The 14,859-nt window shown below is 46.5% G+C and overlaps 1 protein-coding gene across 1 annotated transcript in view; it reads left to right on the top strand.

The window, feature by feature from the left end:
* Positions 1-14,859, top strand: part of LOC120054616 (receptor-type tyrosine-protein phosphatase S-like) — a 201,671-nt gene that overhangs the window by 83,966 nt on the left and 102,846 nt on the right. Inside the window, exons 5-6 of the mRNA XM_039002094.1 lie at positions 9,693-9,881; positions 11,937-11,945. Coding sequence (XP_038858022.1) covers positions 9,693-9,881; positions 11,937-11,945 — 198 coding nt within the window. The remainder of the gene's footprint in view (positions 1-9,692; positions 9,882-11,936; positions 11,946-14,859) is intronic.

Below are 14,859 nucleotides of genomic sequence, written 5' to 3'. Positions count from 1 at the left end.
CACAGACATCATTCAAACAGTTTTAGAAACTTCAGAGGGTTTTCTATCCAAGTCTACTAATAATATGCATATATTAGCAACTGGGCCTGAGTAGCAGGCAGTTTACTCTGGGCACCTTATTCATCCAAGCTACTCAATACTGCCCCCAGCCATAAGAAGTTAATGTGGGCTATTTTTAGCCCTTTTCAGGGTTGCTTGTTTGTTTTTGGTGCTTTCCTGGGAAGCTTATTGGAGGTAGACATGACAGTGATATTTACATTTGAGCTGATAGTACAAGGTGATCTGCCCACAGTGGGCTTCCTACTAGGGCAAACAGACTCAGTGCTAACAGTGCAATTCAGGTCCATAGGCTAATGATTACTGCTGACAATAGCTGTCAGATTGACAGATGTATTCAGGGTAGTTAGAGGAACATAAATTAGGTTAGTTATATTGACCGCACTACCGCGTCTGCGAGAGGTTATATGCCTTTCATGTCCTCTGTTGATGATTATGACAGGGAGGACTAGAGCACTAATAGACCCAGGCCGTCAGGCTTTAAAACAGTTTGCAATGTTGCTGGAGATGAACCTGGAACCCCTGTGGTTAGGTTGTTATTTTATTTTAGGTACTCAAAGTTATTTTAGGTACTCGTTTAGGGCCACGAGGCGACTGAAACGTTCCCGAACCCCTTCGATAGCACGGGAGAGGGTCAGACATCATTATTTTCTTCCCTGTGCTAACGCGGGTGTTTATAAATGATTTTGTAGTCTTCCCTCAGTTCCTTAGATCACCTAAAGTGAAGGTCGTTACAACTAACGTGCGTGACGATGTTGCCAATATTAGAGTAGTTGGCCAGAACCGTGGGTAGGAGGGAGTTGATTCAGACACTGGCTCCTGGGTGACAGTGGACCTTAGTCGGTCCGCAGACCGAAATGTCTCACCATTGAACTGCCAACAATGACAGTGGTCGTGATGGTTGTGAATGAATAAAGAGGAGCTGGGGGAGGCGGCATGGGCCACCATCCTCAAGAATAGACACGAGCCACTACCCAGGTGACTGATGCTGTACAACACAGAGGTCACACCAACTGCCAAGTTCTGGCAGAACAGATAGGCCTTCAGTTCCCACACAGGACTCCGTTTCGCTGCACATGATGTGTGGAGGGGAGTGGGAGAAGGGACGGGTTTCGATATCTCCTTGATGATCTCAGTATTTCACCCTCATTTACCCCGCTCTGAGAATTCCCATAAAGGCTTACATAACAACTGCATTATTGCACAATACAACAAGCCACGGGAAGCGCTTATTCCTACCTGCTCTGCCATGAAACATACTATATCCAACTTGCTCTGCCATGAAATATACTGTGTCCTACTTGCTCTGCCATGAAATATACTGTATCCTACTTGCTCTGCCATGAAATATACTGTATCCTACTTGCTCTGCCATGAAATATACTGTATCCTACCTGCTCTGCCATGAAATATACTGTATCCTACTTGCTCTGCCATGAAATATACTATATCCTACTTGCTCTGCCATGAAATATACTGTATCCTACTTGCTCTGCCATGAAATATACTATATCCTACCTGCTCTGCCATGAAATATACTGTATCCTACTTGCTCTGCCATGAAATATACTATATCCTGCCTGCTCTGCCATGAAATATACTGTATCCTACTTGCTCTGCCATGAAATATACTATATCCGCTGTTCCAGACACTATATCTCTGGAAGGAACATAGAATGAGAGAAAGGGAGAAAGAAACACAAAAGAGAGACAGAGTGAGTAAGAGAAAAGAGAGTAACGGAGTAAAGAATGGAGATGCTATCCGGACAGCTTTTCCTTGATTACAGAGCTTCTGTTCTGGAGCGCTGACTCAGCCTGACTGGCTTCATAGTAGCAGCTGTTAATATTTAAAGAAGCCTCTGCATCCTCTGCCTTAAAGGGCATGCCGCACGCAACTCACTGTTGCTCTAGCCCTGCCCGCCCGGCCTCTTCCTCCTCCTCGGCTGGCACCCGCTCCCTCCGCCAGGCACTGCCGTTGGCACTGGAGCATGCAAAATGAACATCTGTTCCCCGAGTGCGCTGTTTGCCTTTTCTCCCCTCTCCCTCTGCTCCCTCTTCATCAACTTCGCACCGAGATACTTGTCCAACACTAACCAACGCTCATCCGCATCAGGAGATGAGCGGACTGAACGGAACAGAAGTGTCTTTTTTTACAGAGCCGCTGGATGCTAAATTAGCACGGTGTGGGTGGTGGTAATTAAAAGCAATGTTGACTTCTGTTGGGTTTTTGGTCGTCTCCGACCAAGTTATATTGGGTCGTTTACTGTAAGTGTGGGAGTTCAGGGCAGGGTTTGTTTTTCTGTCCTTGTCCTATTTTTTTTTTTTTTACATTTACTTCGTTGTTGTTTCTGGCATGTGCACTGTTGACTGAGTGAAAGTTAAACCGCTGTGGCCAATTCTTCCTTCGAGGACCGGTCTTCCCAGGAAATGATGTTGAAATTGAAGCCTGGCTTCTTTGCTCTTAAAAGGAAGGGGCAGCCACATACATATCCCCTCCCGTGTCCTGTCACTATCGCAAAGGGAATGTCCTCTCTTTCCCTCTGGCTTTTTGTCATTCTGGGCACATCCTCTCACGCTCGTCGTGTTTTTCAAACAATTTATTTATTCAACCGCTCCTACCGTCCTCCCGAGCAAGGGTCCACTCCCCATGACACCCCTATTGCCTCCCACCCTGTTATTAGATGCTTAGTTGCACATTTCCCTAGAGGGAAATGTGGCCAATGTCACCCCCCAATCCTTCACAATTATCATCTGACTCATTTTGGGTTTCAAAACCGTTCAGCTGATTGCGCTGTGTGTGGTTGGGTTGATCTGGGGATACAGGCCTCTGCTGTCTTTTGCTGTCGTTGGAGAGGTTCAGCGGGGAGCTCAAAGCTCGAAGCTCAAAGCTCAAAATCATGGTTGTTTTGGCTCCGGCTGCAGAATGGGCTTAGAGAGAGGGGCTCTCTGAAAAGGCCTCTCTCTTTCAGGTGAATTAAGTCTTCTCATGCAGCCTCGCTGGCCGTGTGCCTCCAAGCTTGCATTGTTGTGTGGAGAACGAACAGGCATTATTTGGAATTCCTTTTGTGTGTTTTATACTGTTTAAAGCATTTGTTATTGACTGGGGGGGGGGTCAACAATTGAACTGAAATTCTACCCCTTGAAACACAGATATAGGTAATAAGGCCAATTTTGCAGTAAATAGTTCTGTGTATTTGGCCTACTAATCGAAAGGAGGTTGTTTAATTGGCAAAACTGCAGCATTGCGGTGTGTAATGCAAATGAAAGCCCATGCCGTGAGGTGCCCCCTGCCGAATGCAACTTGACTGGTCGGCGCCGTCTCTCGGAGGACAGGCATTTCTTCTCATGGCCGGGCCTCATCTCTGGAGTTCTCCTGTCTAACCCTGGGCCACGCAGGAACCCAGGTGCGCTGGGCGCAACTTCACTACGTCACTGGCTGAAACGGAGTAGAGCTTTTTTTCTCTCTCAAATTTGGTGCTGCCACCTCGCAGGCAGGAGATGGGTCGGAGCTGTCCCGGGCAATTACTTCTCTCTTGTCTTTTGCTGAGGTAGGGAGAGGGGCGGCCTGTGTTGGACTCAGCTGTGAAGTGCGGAAGCTGCTGAACGTAGCCTCTGGCCCTGAGAGCCTTTGACACAAAGGCTGTCAGTACTGGTGGTCAGGCTGTAGTGCTGTATCTCAAAGGGCTGTATGGGCTATAAAGTTCAGTTCAATTGAGGTTGTTGGGAGAAAGGGGAAGTGCGATGAGAGTTCAAAGTAGGGAAATGTGAAGACCTTTGGCACTTTAGTCCACCCTGTTTTCCTGGATTCTCACTTCTCCGGCACCCAATAGCATTCACTGAAACAAGTCCACATTTAGGCTTCAGACGTGACAAATGTGTAGCCCCAGAGGCTATAGCTGTGGTTGTTATTGGACGTGGCTCTCGGGAAGAAAAAAAACTGCTACTGGGCTGCCGTTACAGTGGTTGGAACACACTGCTTGTGGCAAAGGCTACTTGCAGTTTGGCCAGTTGCGATGATAGCTTTACAAGTGCGGCCTAATAAGGTTGTACGCTGGGTTTACAGGGATCTGGACAGTGTCTGTGGAACACTCACAGCACCGCTTCATATGCCAGAGGAAAGTTATCTTCGCAGTGAGGGAACTGTTTAATTGACGAGCACAAGAGTTGAGAAGCCGCTGAGGCCACAGACAGTCCATCAGAATGGAAGCGTAAACCGCTCTCCTCAAACAGACACACTGGGTCACCCCTGCAACCGTTATGTTCAAAAAGCTGACCCGGCAAACACGTTCAACTGCAATCTGGAGCGGCTCCAAACCTTTTTCTCCGTTTTGAGATTTGGATGTAAATTCTGCTCTTGGTCCCGCGGTAAGCATGAAGAATACCAATAGGTGCCGGTCACCTCTCAGAGCACGCAGACTGTGAAAATGCAGTGCACTGGGAAGGAGAGGTTGAGCGCATGCTGCATAATACCCATTATCTACCTGAGATTGGAGTCCGAAAGGGAGCACAATGAAGAGGCCGTGATTCGTTTTCCTATGCTGCTTCTCTCCCCTTGTGGCGGTCCATGCTGACACAGGCGCAGCCAAAAATGACGTTACCCAGGACCCCCTGAAAGACCTGGCTTCCCACTGTGCCCGCTTCTGCCATCCCCCTACCTTTACCCCACAAACAATCTTCAGCCTCACCAGCCGACCCTCTCTCGCTCTCTCTCTCTCTCTCTCTCCACTGTTCCCCGGGCGCCGAAGACGTTGATGTCGATTACGGGAGGCCCCAGTACTTCTCTGATTCAGAGGGGTTGGGTTAAATGCGGAAGGCACATTTCAGTTTAATACATTCAGTTGTTCATCTGACTAGGTATCCCGCTTTCCCCTTTCTTTCTCTCTTTCTAAATTGAATTACATTAAATTAAAATTGCTTTATTGGCATTATGTAACAAAGTACATATTGCCACAGCGTACTTTGGAAATTAAGTTATTCATTTGCAATATAATTAAAATAATAATAATAGTAATCAAGATTGTCAATAATCAAGTCTAAAGGACTGTGTGCCGGTGTCCTAGCTAGCTAGCAGCTTCAATGGCAGTGGGCACGGCATGTAGTAAGTGACGCATAGTGAGCACAGCATGTAGTGGGAGCGGCATGTAGTAAATGCGGTCTGCAGATGGACCCTTCTCCCTAGCCTGCTTCAGTGACCTTGTTGCTATGGTTACCACCCGTAAACAGTTGGCGCTAGTTAGTAAGCTAACTAACAAATTTGAACTTAGCTAGCTAGCCTGATTAAGGTCGCTCTTTTAACTCACACTCTGTCAATCTTTTCCTCTTGTGTTGATCTTCAGTTGTCCATCTCCGGAGTCCGAACAGCTGGGGCTGCAGAATAGTTAAATGTCTATTTATTCAAAGGCTATGGTAATACTGAGGCTTTTTTTTTCTCTCTCTCTCTCTCTCTCTCTCTCTCTCTCTCTCTCTCTCTCTCTCTCTGTCTGTCTGTCTGTCTGTCTGTCTGTCTGTCTGTCTGTCTGTCTGTCTGTCTGTCTGTCTGTCTGTCTGTCTGTCTGTCTGTCTGTCTGTCTGTCTGTCTGTCTGTCTCTGCAGCCCCAGCACTCATCCCTCCCTCTTCCTCTCTACCTCCACAGTCTCTCTGTGATATTAATGTACAGCCTTTTCTAAAGCCCCATTGCTGGCTGTGGCGAGGGGTAATCAGTTAACCTGATTATGCCACTGATGAAATTAAATCATTTCGGTAAGTGAAAATAATAATATGAGTAATAAGTGCGGGGGATGGAGGTTCACCGATGGCATTTGCTGCAGTCCCTGGCTGTGCTGGGAAAGTGCTTTTTTCCCCAACCCCTTTCGGGATGATAATAGATGGAGTTTTGATGCCAGCCTATCAGAAAGGGTGCCATCATTTGCTTCAATAGCTACTCTATCAAGTTGCATTTTACACCTGTCCGCTCTGATTCACAAGTCCAGGTCAGGAGAAGTGGAATGATTTTAACCTTAGTAACGGGATTTATTTGGGTGTAAAAACTCCATCTCAAGATGACCATCTCATGTGGGCCGTAGCTCGCAGGAAACGAGAAAGGGGACATGACAGCAGGCGAGAGTCCACAGATGTAGTGTCATCATGCGGTTGCTAGGCTTACCTATCAGATTAAAGGCTTTGCACCTGTCTCTTGCGTAATAACGTTAAAGAGCGCAGCACAATTAAAGACAATTACGGATAATGAGCACCGTCCCTGCTTTGCGCCGCCACTTTGTGGGTCCTCAGCCAGCTGTTGGATGGCGTAGATAACATATGTAATCCAACATTGTGATCGTCATAATGACACCACTTTCAGACGCACAGCCTCTGAGGATGGCCAGGGTCAGACTAAGCTGCCCAGATACCAATTCCTCTGCAAGAGCACCAACACGTAATTGCAAGGCACTGCCAATTTCAAGCATCAATGGGACACGTGTTTTCTAAAAGCGACAGTAAACAAAAGCCCTCTACAACTATGGGGGCGACAACTGGTTTGCATGCTGGGTAAAGTATGCTTTCAACGTCCCCCCTCTCCTGCGAACGCCAATGTAACCGCTGAGTGATCGGAGATATTTTTAGTGTAATGGATAAGGTTCATTTGAAATATCTCCATTTAAGGATAGGTGTGGGGGTTAGTGCATTAGCCGTAGCCCTAAAACATAAACAGGCAATGCCAGGACTGCGGAGCTGACCCAGGCGGGGGTGTACTTGCTACCTGTGTAAAAATCCAGTCGCAGCGTGACTGACGAACGCATGATGACGAGCGATGAGCGTTCGGACACCCTTCTGGCGAATTAAACAATGTCTTCGCAACTGACCGATCGGGTCGCAGCAAGGCTGATTTGATTTGTTCCGGAGAGTTGTCATTGCGGAGAACACCAGTCATACACAAATATAATCGATGCCAGTCCTAGGGCGCCCTCGGAGAAACTCTGGGTACAATCAACTCTCGTCATTGTCTGCTCTCCCTCTCTCTCTCTCTCTCTCTCTCTCTCTCTCTCTTTCTGTCTTTTCTTTTCCCTCTCTCAGGCTGGCTGACCCTGAACTAACATTCTTTTTTTTAAACAGTGATTTATTTATTCCTGCATGGCAGGTTCTATCGGCAGGGGAGATTGTATCCAACACCATTCCTGGGGAAGCTAATCGCTTCCGCATGGTATTTACCAAGGAGGGGGATATTTAGGCTGCTGTCTCCGATCTGGGAACGGCGGGTAATGATAGTGTAATTGCTCTGCGATTCCTCCACTCCAGCACTTTTTGTTGTCCGACTGCTCGTCCGTTCCTTTACCCACCCTCCGCCACTCCGAGCTCCTCTAGACATCTCTGCACTGAACCCTGCATCACTCGCCCAATTGAATTATACTCAAACCAAATTACTCATCATATGTTCTCGCGGCTTCGTTTACTACTAGATGTGGTTAGAGGAGTTGCTCTCCCACTTCCAGGCCGTTGAGGGCGAACTTAATGGGATGTAAAGCGTGGATGGATGCTCAACGTCACACATCTCCGAGAGCCTCCTGGAGAAGTGGGACAGCATAGCCTGCCTCTTGTGGGGGAAAACACAGGTCTGTCCTGCCAGTATAACCGGAGGGGGTGGCGTAGTCCCACAACTCTTAACGCGTCTGACACATAGTACATTGATGTCACAGAGGGACTAGTAGAGAGAGAGAGTAAGGGAGACTCACACAGCTCTGTCCCGTCTTCAAGTGTGGGATGAAATACAGGCTCGCTGCAGCGTTCGGCCCTCAGGGGAACCGCAGTACAAAGAGATCATACATCAGCTTTCGTTAATAATCGATGGAGAAGATTCGGCATGGAGCCTAAAACAGCACAAATGCCTCTCATTCTTTTGAACCAAATACTGAAATATTTAGTCTGCTCTGCTGGTGTCAGTACCCGTGCTTGGAAGTCTGTGAGGGGGCCTACTTTAGAGGCCTCTCGCTCATGCTTTCTATCTCTGTCTGTTTCTCACGTTTCTTCGCTCTCTTTCTCTCAAACCTCACTTTTTCTCTCATTCTCTCTCTTCCTCTCAGATAATCTCTCTCTCTCTTATTCTCCCCGGCGAGCTGCTTACCCCTGCTTGTACCACTCTTCTCTCCGTGACTCAAACTAAACCGACTGGCCTTATTTCCTCAATCAAGCGGTCTCCAGGAGTCGACATGCCCGTCATGATGCCTGGCAGTTCATGTGAGGTCATTGTCCGTACTCTGACGATAAGAGATTACCTCTGCTGTAAGGTTGGCGATGTTTTTCCTTCGCAGCTGGCTCAGTAGCCGGAGGCGTCTGATGCATATTACACCGCAGGGGGTAGTCCCAGGTTCTCAATGCCCAACCGTGAGTCACAACTCAGCTCTTCTGAGTAGAGGTCAGGCATGAAGACGCTCCAGAGCCCATGTCCAGAAGACTAGCAACAATGGGAGATTCCCCCATTCTAATAACACTTAGCATTAAATGCACTGCTAGTTATGAACCTCTAACTAGCCCCTCGTTGCTTGATAGCGCTAAATTGGTTCAGCGTGCATGACCAAGTACTACAGTAATTGCTAAATTGCCACAGTGTACAACAACTGAATGACTAATTAGCCTGCTAGTGCTGTATGTGTTCCCTCCCTGTTGGAAAGTGCGCTTTGACTAGCATTACTCGTGTTTGTTTATGGAAAGACCAGTGGTGATAGACAAGGCACTTCTCTAATCGTAGCCTTGAGTGTTGTTGTGTCCTGGAGTGTGGTTGGTTTGGGCTTGGTGGTACACAACGGCCACAAGCTGTTGTTTATATTTGTTTGAATACTCACTCACAGGTACTTGAAATTCAGGCTGGGTATTCTGTATTCTAATTGGTCAGCTGTGTTTGTGTGGGTTGCCGCGTCTCCTCAGATTGGCTCAGCCCAATATACCCATTTAGAATGAGGAAGTAGGAGGCAGATGTTTCTGGGATTACAAAACATTTGCCGGTCAGGTTTGCTTTTTCCCTCCTCGGGAGCCGGTTTCCAGTGTCTCACGTCCCCTGGTAAGTAAGGCCGTGACTTCTTGGGCCTCAGAGGAGGGTCGTTTTGTGGGTTTATCAATTATGATCCGAATATGCTCTATTGGTTTATCGGAGTTGATCTGTCTCTGCGCCGAGCGTACTCTCAAACTCTAGAGGTGTAGCTGTCTGCCGTTGTTCAGATTAGGATATTCGGTGACTGAAGCGTGAATGGCCACTGTCCTTTAGGCCCGTGATAAAGCATATTAGAGGATACAGTTAGGGTGCTGATCTGTCATCAGGTTATACAATCATGATATTTAAGGAAGTATTGTTTTTTTATTTTGAAATATCCTTCATGCCATTCTCTTCCCTATGTGTAAGTAGAGGTATGCTCATTAAGCTGTGTTAGAATGGGTACAGTGATCCATCTTGTGACTCGCATGGAACACAGCCTCCATTTGAATTAGTCACATTAAAGCAGGACATTTATTGCTTTAACCAACTACCTAAGAGTGTTGATAAACGATAGCCATTTGGTACTCTTACTTAGACTCACTATGCAGTAGTGCTACTGCATTAGCGATGTATCGAGTCAATTCATTTAACCAATATTAATAACCATGACTCTTTCCTTTGTCCCCTCTACAGAGGACTTGCTCCCGACAGGATTCCCCAACATAGACATGGGTCCCCAGCTCAAAGTGGTGGAGCGCACACGGACGGCCACCATGCTTTGCGCTGCCAGCGGCAACCCCGATCCAGAAATCACCTGGTTCAAGGACTTCCTGCCCATAGACCCCAACGCAAGTAACGGGCGAATCAAACAGCTGCGCTCAGGTAAGGAAGTGATGCACTTTTTTTGCTGCCCTCTTATTCTGCTTGACTTTCTATGTCCTGTCGCTTAGCTACACCTTCAGCTGCCCCGATTTAATTTTGAAGGATTTTGAAATGGTACAAAAAAAGAGGAGCGCACGCGATTCAGTTATGAGTCGAAACGGTATGATTGATACGCGATGACTGGCAGGATGATTTTCGCTTGATACTGTTCAATACCTCTGATTGAGGGCAGGACCCACTCAAAAAGGATTCACTAGGACTCAGAAATGTGTCATAGAGAGAGACAGAGAGGCTTGGTCGAGATGTCACCCCCACAAGACTGTAAGACGTGCTCCCGTTGATTAAACTTTATTGAGAGACCCAGTAAATAAAAAGTATAATTATATACCTAATTAAATGACAGCCCAAGAGCGGCCCCAGGCAACAGGGGGTAGATATTGTGGGTCGATGATTTGTCACCATCAGAAAAATCCGGTGCATCCCATTTGATTTGCAGCTGCTCATGTAAAAGGGTGGACAACACTAAATAAAGAGTCTGTTGCAATCGAGTTCTTGCCCTATTTATGATCACTGCGAACTGCACACAAAAACACTTGATTTGTATCCAATTTTAAGGCTGGCTAGATATGACCGAAATAGAAAACTGACGTTTTTATGGACCTTTGACTCTAAGAAATGTAGCAAACAACAAATGCCTGTTTTCTATGACCTTTGGCCCGCAAGAAGTTGCAGCTGAAAATATACACTTCAATTTCACCACAAGAAATCCCATGGTGTCAAAAGAAAGTGTTAGCTCACTTAGATGATGTTGTACAACTTTCCGAGTGCTCCGTGTCTTGGTGTTAGCGGACAGGGTTTACCCTGCGGGGGTATCAGGAGCTCGCCGAGTGCTTTGGAGTGCCGAGGTTGTGTGCAAAATGCTCTTGACTTCCCTATCTGAGGACAGCAGTCCACTGTAGGGGATTCCTAGGAAGCAAGTTTTTTGACTTAACTTATGTTAATGTTTAGGGTCTAGAGCTCGTTTTAGCACACGGTCAGGGCTCTTCCTGGGCTCTAACCATAGGAGGCATATTCATTAAGCCTCATTTTTTGATTTTACGGACAAACATGCATACTGAAACGTGATTAGGCTTGACATCCTGAGATGTTTGTGTGTTTTGCACCTTTTTGCTCACTTGAGGCTCAAAGAGTTTCAGGGAAAGGTGGGTGCGGTGGGTTGGTACAGTATTTTCGTCTTATGAGCTGTCTGATATTGTACACATCTACCCCATGTTTGCGTCTCTCACTTGTCTCTCTGTTTGACAACGTCTTCACTTTTCTGTGCATGTCTGCTTTTTGCACTCAGTGCGGATTGCCTCGCTGTATCTCTCTGTGTGTTATGTCTGTCTGTCTGTTGAAACGATGACGTGTCACTCTGAGTACACATCATGCAGACTTCAACAACCTCCATTTGACCTTCAGCTGACCCACAACAGTTCTCACCACTTAACAATAACAAGAACAAAAGGGACAACAAAATAACTAATTCAACCAAATAACTAATTCTCGAACCTGAAGTTGAACACTGTTCGATAATTAAAGTGTCTAAAATGTAAAAATGTATTCCTATTTTATAAGCACGTACAAATACATTGGTTAATACTTTGTCCCTGATATGCATCACAGATTTTTTACCTCCTGGCATTTGACAATGAATAAGGCATTTGGCAAATTAGATTTTGTCAAGTAACAACCCTACGTAATAAAGCCAGAATAATTCAATTAAATATAATCAAATACAATTTTAACATTTTAGATTTTAAGTACGGCACAGTTTTACACACAAGCTACATTTACTCAATGCTAACATCTTTACTACCTGAATGCCTGTGTGAATATGACATTTTGTGTGAAAAATGTTAATATTTGCCTTCTCGGGTAATAAAAGACCCACCTAAACAGTGTCATTCCAGAACTCTATGTGGTACTACTCCCGGAGTAAAACCAAACCGTAAAATTAATTATTCTGTTTTTCCTTCTTTCTGTTTGTTTTTCTGTTCCCCTTATAATTTCCAGAAGCCTTTGGTAAGTGTCTAAGTCCACAAGCCCCCCCCCACTGTCCCCGAAGCAGATGGCATTTGAACTACTTTTAAAATGCATGCCCCACGTCCTCTCCTCCACCTTCTTCCTCCCCATCTTCTTCTCTCTGTCCTTTTCCTACCCTCTCTTTTTGACTTTTTCTCTATTCCCTCCCACGAATGTGAACCGTCTTTGGCTCCCAGATTTGAGTAGAAAGGTGAAACAAGGACAGGAACCTGGGTGGGGTGTGTGTTTGTGTGTCCCACACACACTTCTCACCCTCTACTTAAAAACAGTACTATGTTGGCCAAGCTACTCCCACCACCTCTGTCATATGGTTCTATGTAGACAGTTCCAAATACTGTGGTGTAGAGGTTTGACTGTGTTACTGAGGTGTAGGACAATGAGATGAGTGTACTAGTATAAACATATTAAGATGACCTAAAAATCCAGTGTTTTAGGGATAGACAAATATTACATTTGTCCCACCAACACACACACACACATGAGAAAGCACACAGTCGAGGGCTTCAGTGACCCTGTCTAAAAAGGTTTGGAAAGTCTAGTGGTGACGGGGTGAATTGGAGTTTTTTCCAGGTTTTGGGGGCGTTGCAGGAGCGTTGTGTGGCTGAACCTTCCAGCCCCCACGCTGTGGCCAGCTCGACCTTCCCTTCTGAGCCAAATATTTTCTCAAGAAATACTTTTGCTGCTGCCCAGTACTCCCCCACTGTCTGTTAAAACTCAAACTAAAGCTTTGTAGCCCTTTTCTTTTTGTGTTGGTTTTTTACAACATTTCTACACTTCTGATTTTATCAGAGGCCTGCGTTTTATATAACTCTATTATACTTTGGGGCAAATTAAAGGGCGTTTCAAATTCATGCCCAGTTGTCTGGTATAAAGGCCTATTCTAGCGATGATAGCTTTGGGGCACGACTCTGTTGAAGATGGCCTGCTGTTGTTACTGGAGACCCCAGTCCACCAGCAAGCTGAATTTATGCTGATGAGCAAAGGCCTGCGCACCCAAACCCCCTCAGCTGCGATCATTTCCAGTCAAGCAGCTGAACTCTCATCTTTAATTCCCCTTTTCAAAAGGAACGGAGCAGACGCTTCAAACGCTCAAGGTAGAAGAAATACTTCAATATTGTTTCTCTCTTGAGGTGTGAGAGATGCGTTTCGGATTCCATCTTTGTTCAGTGAAGTTCGGAGGTTGGTGCTTTCTTCTCCGCCGAGTACGCCATGCCTCTCTCCATTTGTTTGAAGCCGAGGCATTCATTAACTTTTCGTTTTGGTGCCAGGCATCTCTTCGTCAGTGATATATGGGAACGTATCCAGGTGTGTGTACAGCACTCCTGACACTGCCGGCAGTGCCCTTGGAGACATGCATTTTTAAAAGCCGAGGACAAAAGTTGGAAAAGTTCCCATGGTGGTTAAACTTCCTGAATAAGGGCTGTCTTTTTTTGCCTTTGCGTGACCTGGTTGCTGGTTGGCTGTTGCTGTAGTCACTTGATTTAGCTGCAGGCAGACTTGACCCAGGGGCGATTCTGGGATTGATGGGTCCCACAATGTGGATTGGGGGGTGGGGGTGGGGGGTACTGAGCGTTCAGCAGCTTACTCTTACCCCCGTCCCTCACAAACACACACTACCATCCCAGTATCACAAGCCACTGTGTTTACCATGTGCACCCCACATCTTAAAAAGATGGCGGTATAGCCAGATAAAAAACACGAGCTGCATTTGGACGCAGCTCGTGTAGTGTTGAGCCTCTGGAGACAGTGCTGACTGCTGTGCTGGCAGAGCTGTGATATTTGCATGCGGAATCCCCGAGGTGAGTTCCTCCGGAGGTGTGAAGGAGGCCTGACATTTCTCTCCCGTCCCCATGGCTCCCGACCCCAGGCCCTCGCTGGCCTTGTCAGGCTGGGCAGATTAGCGAGAGAGAAGCGAGGGAGAGAAAGAGAGAGCGAGAGTAACGTGGGATGCGTACATATTCTTAAAGAATGAGGTCTCTATTCAGTCTCTTTGAAGCAATGGTTTTGACATGTGACAGGTTTGGCATATGACCTGAATCTCGCCCCAAGATACTGGACGGTTCGGCGCTACAAGCCTGCTGTGGACTTTTTTCTACACACACACGCACATACACATGCTGAAGAACTAATGTGCATACACACATCATTGATACAAATGGTGGGCAAGCACAGATGCACTAAACATCACAGAACATCATCCATGGGCAGGGATAGAACAGTAGGAGCTGGCATGATTCGGTCAGACAGATGTACAGATGTGGTGGCGACCAGGTGTTGTAACATCCAGGGTGCCAGGAGCCCAGAGGGATCTCCATGGACACGAAAAGGTCATCCAGACATCCGGGGGGGTCAAACCCTGGCACTTGGCCCAACCAGCCCACCGCACCCCACACCTCTTTCCACTCCAACCAAGATGGGCTAGGTGTCCTGATTGGCATTGCCTCTGGACACCTAGCCACATCCACAACAATCCTTTTTTTGCTCCACATGTAGGATTTTACACACACGGTTTGAGGCATTATGCAGAGTCAATGATGCCACTGCTGGCTATTGCACAGAAGGTCATTGGCCGTTAAGGTACATTTAAGTCCCTCTCACCTTAAGCCGATCTAGCCACAGTTCACCGGAGCTTAAAAATCAGAGTTTATGACTTGAGTTTATATACTGTAATAGTACAGTGGGATCTGGATTGGTGCCACGCACACAGACTGATTTTCATCGTCCTTAGTGGTCAAGCTCAACCAGAGCCCTTCGGTGTTCAATTTACATATGCATTGGCATTGTAAATGCATAGTTAGTCTCTTGAGCACTGACATTTTCGATTTTTCCTAATTTTCAGTGATTAACAAGTCATTCCTTCACTTAGGCTCTGAGAGAAGGATAAACCTTATAG

This window comes from Salvelinus namaycush, chromosome 10 (assembly GCF_016432855.1).
Source record: "Salvelinus namaycush isolate Seneca chromosome 10, SaNama_1.0, whole genome shotgun sequence".
NCBI lineage: Eukaryota > Metazoa > Chordata > Actinopteri > Salmoniformes > Salmonidae > Salvelinus > Salvelinus namaycush.
This window is presented reverse-complemented; position numbering and strand designations above follow the sequence as displayed.